Raw genomic sequence first — 5,234 nt, 5'->3', positions numbered from 1 at the left:
GGACCTGGAAGGAGGATTTGGGGAGCTCAGTCAAAACTGCCAAGAGATTCAGCCTTGTCATTCAGCCTGAGACACAACAGATGTGGGAAGAGAAGGTCTGGGCTGGCTGGCTGATTGCAATGAGCCCAGAACAGCATTTTGGACCTGAGAGCTTATCTGAATTATGTCAGCTTAATGGAGAGAGCAGTACCAGAAGTCAGGGCAGGAGTTATGTTGCCATTATAACCAAATTCTCTCCTCAGGCAGCGTAACGTGAGGGTTAGCATTTTGCTGGCCTCCTGGTGTTCAGTACAGTTTCCAAGCTCCTACGTACATCGTACAACTGCAGATACTGAGAAATTAAGATGGTCCTGGGGACTGCTGGCTGCAATTAGCAGATGTCAGGGTGATGATGGAGTCTGCTTAATTGAGTGGTGTCATGGTTTGGATGCTGGAGTTTTGGCTGGGGAGTTTTGGATACTCGAGCAGGCAGTTGCTGCTCCCGTGGCCCCTGGTGAGCCCTGAGATATGTCAAAGTCCATCTGTCTGCAAAATCCATCTCTCTCTGGAGGGGGTGATGTTGTCAGGTTTAATAACAGCAATTAGGAATTACTGCTGCCCTCGTGTTCCTGTGATGAGCTGCAGGAAACAAGAGTGCTGAGATTACAGTGCAACGTCTCCGATTCGGCATGATTACCCCATGCCAGAGCCTGATGTAAGAGGAGAGAGGCTTGCTGCAATGCAGAGCCACATTTCAGCCTGACGTCCAGGACTCCTCCAGTCTGGTATGACAAGAAACACAAACCAGGGTTGAACTGCTCTGGCTGTAACATGTACTGAATGCCCTGCAACCACCGATGTTCAAGCCCTGACAGGCAGGCAGGAGCAAAGTGTGGGGCTCGGGCTCTTCTCCGTGACCTCCTGAGCAACATTGCAAGGGCTCAGGAGTATTTTGCAACACCTGCAAACCACAGAAATACTGGTGAGTGTTAGGGCACCGGGCAGTCAGTGGGGGAGTAACAAAGACAGGTACAAAATACCTGTCTCTGCTAAGATGTTGTGGACAGAGGTTTCTAGGGTGTTGCTCACTGCTGGTTGTTGTTGCCTCTAAAGACAGTTATTGGCTTTGCTGACTTTCAGAAAACAGAGGAACTGCAGCTGGTTGGCTAGAGGTGCCCGGAGCCCAGCAGCTCTGCTGTCTGGGCAGCTCTAGCTGTCACACATCCCATCTGCTGTGACTCGTGCGTTTCGGACATTTCCTCTTTTGAAAGAGCGCTGAGGGCAGGGAGAGTCCGTGGCTTGTTTGTTCTGGAGGATGGGAAACGCTGTCAGCTCAGTGCTTTCCCACAGCAGCGGGAACTCACAGTCCCATTGCCTGGATGTGGGATACTCCAAGTCAGGTGGATGCTTTCGAGAAGGGGGTTCTTGTTCCAGGGGCTTTTGTAGCAGGGCGGTATGACCTGCCGGTGCATGGCACTTAGGACACAGCATCTCTCTGCTAATAAGGCAGCGTTGGTGTATCTGACGCCCGCCTCTTCGTCTGCTCCCTGTAACCCGGTCCAGGCTGACCTTGTTCCCCCCGTCACATGAGGCAGCACAAGGCAACTGAGCCCTCAGTGAAAGTGCGTTTGGTTTAAAGCACAGGTATAATCAAGAACAAGAATGAGAGAAAAATAACATCTGAAGGACAAGCTCATCAGTGTAATGAAGGGGATTTAAATGCATTAAGCTGCAGAAGTGTAGAAGAAAACACAACTTTGCTGCCATAGAGTGTGCTGAGCAGTTCAACATCTGCCCTGGGGGAAAATAAGGCATTTCCCTCCCTCATATGTGTGCTGAAGCTAAAAATATTGATAAAATTAACCTAATCCTGGGTATGACCAGGGGTATTTAGGCTCAGGTGCTCTAACTCCTGCATGTCCCCATGTTTATGTCCAACCTGCACTCTAAGCATAGAATCACAGAATTGTTTGGGTTGGAAGGGACCTTAAAGATCATCCAGTCCCACACCCTGCCATGGGCAGGGACACCTTCCACTAGACCAGGTTGCTCCACGCCTCATCCAGCCTGGCCTTGACATCCAGGGATGGGGCATCCACAGCTTCTCTGGGCAACCTGTTCCAGTTATTGATGTTAAACAATAACTTTTAATCACACTGACCATGGGACAGACTGGCTCATAACACAGGGATTATGGGGGAAGAAACACAACTTTAATGAAGCTGAGCTGTATAAAACTGTGATGGGCAAGCTTAAATATAAAACCAGCCTTGTCCTTTTATGTCTTCAAACAGCTTTGGTGAAGAATAAATGCTTCAAAGAGCACTTTGTGTTCCCAGATGAGCTGCACCGAGTCCCCAGCAGTGCAGTAGCTCTCACCCTTCTTCATCCCAGACATCTTCCGGGGCCCTTCACTTGGACAGGCTGTTCTCCAGGGCCTGTACCCGGCCACAGCACAGTGTCACCGTAAGCAGCCCCTTCCACCGCTGCTGGCCTGAGCAGTGAATCCTGGAGGATTGGTAAGAGCTGGCCCAGGATCTGTACAGTTCTCATAGGTGGGTACGGACATGGTATCCATGGGCTGTGATAGACTGGTCTCAGCCAAATCACCGGTGGGATAAAGCCTGGATCTCTGCTGGGAGAGGGTGGAAGTTGGCTCCAGTGTTTGGGCTGTGGTCCTGAAAGTAGGTCTTCCTGGGCTCTTTTCCTTTTGCATGCCGCCCTCTAAAGGAAGGGATGTGTCTGAATGGGTTGAACTTACTGTTCATTGTGCTCCTGTAAGTCCTCCTTCCCTTGGTATTTTTCAGAGCATCTGAAGAAGTGCAGAAGGAAGCAAAACCGCCCTCTGCAAGCTCCCAGCTCCAGTTAATTACAATGAATATTTGTAAGATACATGAGAACACCTCCAAATGCAGTGGGAACACCATGGAGTGCTTCATGGTCCTCAGCACGCAAGCGCAGAAGATAAGCATCGCCACACTGTGCGGCCTCTTTGGGACACTGTGCATTCTTGAGAACTCTTTGGTGCTGTACTTGATCTTCTCCTCCCCCAGGACCAGGAGTAAGCCTTCCTACCTCTTTATCAGCAGCCTGGCCTTGGCTGACATCCTGGCCAGCATCATCTTCGTCGGCAGTTTTGTTAACTTCCATGTCTTCACTGAAACTGATCTCTCTAAAGAAACGTTCCTGCTGCAGCTGGGAGGGGTGAACACATCCTTCTCTGCCTCCCTGAGCAGCTTGCTGCTGACAGCCCTGGACCGTTACATCTCCATCAGCCGGCCCTCGGAATACAAGCTCCTCATGACAAGGAAGAGATCGTGGATAGCCCTGGGAGTGCTCTGGGTGACATGTGCAACCATTGCTTTCCTGCCCCTCCTGGGCTGGAACTGCTGCACGCTTGATTCGACCTGCTCCGAGCTGTTCCCGTTCGTGGATGACAACTACCTGTCCAGCTGGATCTGCTTGGTCATGGTCTTGCTGGGGTTTATCATCTACGCCTACGCGCACGTGCTGTGGAGGGCTCACCAGCACGTGGCCTACATGGAGAAGCACCAAGCGCAGGTAGGAAAGCAAAACACCAGGATGAGGATGGATGTCATGCTGGCCAAGACCCTTGTCATGGTGCTGACTGTCCTTGTGCTGTGCTGGTCTCCGGTCCTCAGCCTCATGATCTACAGCATCTTTGCCAGGCTGAGCAATCACCTCCGCAAGGTGTTTGCCTTCTGCAGCACCCTCTGCCTCCTCAACTCCATGGTGAACCCCATTATTTATGCTCTGCGGAGCAAGGAGCTATATTCCTCCCTGAGGATGGTCTTTTCTCGGTTCAGGAGGCAGCTGAAGGCCTCTGAGGAAAGCCCCGAAGCAGACAGCACCCACAAGTCCTCCATGGTAGAGACTGTCTGCGAGGACGTGCACGTAACGTAGGGAGACAGCCATGGACAGTCCGTGCTCAGGCTGGCAGAAACAGTCAGGATCGCTTTTCTTTTTCTTTTCTCTTCTTATGGAGGTCCTAGAAGATGAGGGATCAGATTCCTGTCATGGAGCCAGCTCCCACGGATGTTATTCTTAGGCGCTGGGACATAAAGTGCACAGACTTACACAGGCAGCTGGTCCCCATGCTGCGAAGATACTGGTGCCACGTCGGTGTGCCAGCCATGAGGCAGCGGCTAACCTCTTATCCAGAACAGCAGCTCCTGGTATTTTGTGACAACCCTTCCTGCCTGGCCTCCCGTCTATCCACCAGTAACCTCCTAATCCATTTTTCTTATATTTAGTGCTATCTTCCTTACACTTCCTTAAAATATAGCTAACCTCAAATAAAGCACTCCGCAGAGCTTCAGTTTCCCTAGAAATCGAAACTGTCTCTGAAGCCCTTAACCCAGCACGGGCAGAGCCGTACAAGCACTGTCAGCAGAGCGCTAGTAGCACACCACTGCGTAGCAGAGGTGCATCTGTTTATACCAGAGCTGTCCCGGCGTGTTACGTATTAGCAGCACGATGACCAAAGGTCTTCAGGTGGCAGAGGACAAGACTGAGCTGTGGCGAGCTCCCGCCGACGCCGAATGCCTCGCTGCATCGCGTGGCAGCAGGACCGGCAGCAGCAGGAGGAACCTCAGCCCTTGCAGGAAAGGTGCAGATGGTTTCTCTGGACTCGCTTGCAGATGGTCCTGGCTACTTGTGTCTCACAGCATTTAGGGTTGTGGTGATTTTAGCGTCTAGTTCCTTACAGAAAACTGAAATGATCTCGCTGTGGCTTATTGACTCTGCCATAGCTGAGCATTTCGAGGTGGACAGAACCCTGCAGGCAGCACGTTCCTTTCAGCAAACTGAAGGAAAGCTGACCTTGTTGGATGTTTTGTGATTAAACGTTAAAGCCATTTTTCAGCCTTTTCTTCCATTAACCTCTGGGGCACAAACTCCTCCAGGCAACAAGTTGAAGCCCAGGCTGGGGCGGATACTCTGAGCATGAGGAACTCAACAGACTTTTGCAAATTACACAAAAGCATCACCTTTAGCTGCAAAACCTGCAAGGAGGGCAAAGCAGGACGAGGCCCTTGGCCAGCGCCCCAGAGAGCAGCAGGGCTCCCAAAAGACCTCGGATGGGGCTGAGCCTGGCCCAGGGCATGGCCACGAGGTCCTTGGACTCTGCCCTGTTTCCCCAGAGGATGCACCCGGCCTGCGGGCACGGGTTTTGGAGCCAGGCCCCTGGCCTGCTCCGGCTGCACTGGTGGGCCCCGAGGGAGAGGGGTTCCATG

At 52.0% G+C, this 5,234-nt stretch overlaps 1 protein-coding gene across 1 annotated transcript; it reads left to right on the top strand.

The window, feature by feature from the left end:
* Positions 1-2,853: 2,853 nt before the first annotated feature.
* CNR2 (cannabinoid receptor 2 (macrophage)) lies at positions 2,854-3,903 on the top strand. The gene has a single exon (XM_010158086.1). The coding sequence runs from the start codon at positions 2,854-2,856 to the stop codon at positions 3,901-3,903; it is 1,050 nt and encodes a 349-aa protein (XP_010156388.1).
* Positions 3,904-5,234: the final 1,331 nt, after the last annotated feature.

This window comes from Eurypyga helias, unplaced genomic scaffold (assembly GCF_000690775.1).
Source record: "Eurypyga helias isolate BGI_N326 unplaced genomic scaffold, ASM69077v1 scaffold28318, whole genome shotgun sequence".
Taxonomy (NCBI): domain Eukaryota; kingdom Metazoa; phylum Chordata; class Aves; order Eurypygiformes; family Eurypygidae; genus Eurypyga; species Eurypyga helias.
The sequence above is the reverse complement of the archived record's forward strand: the minus strand, read 5'-3'. Positions and strand labels throughout refer to the sequence as shown.

What these genes read in the sequence shown, in the direction of transcription:
- CNR2 (XM_010158086.1), top strand. Translation starts at nt 2,854, where the DNA reads ATGAATATTTGTAAGATACATGAGAACACCTCCAAATGCAGTGGGAAC.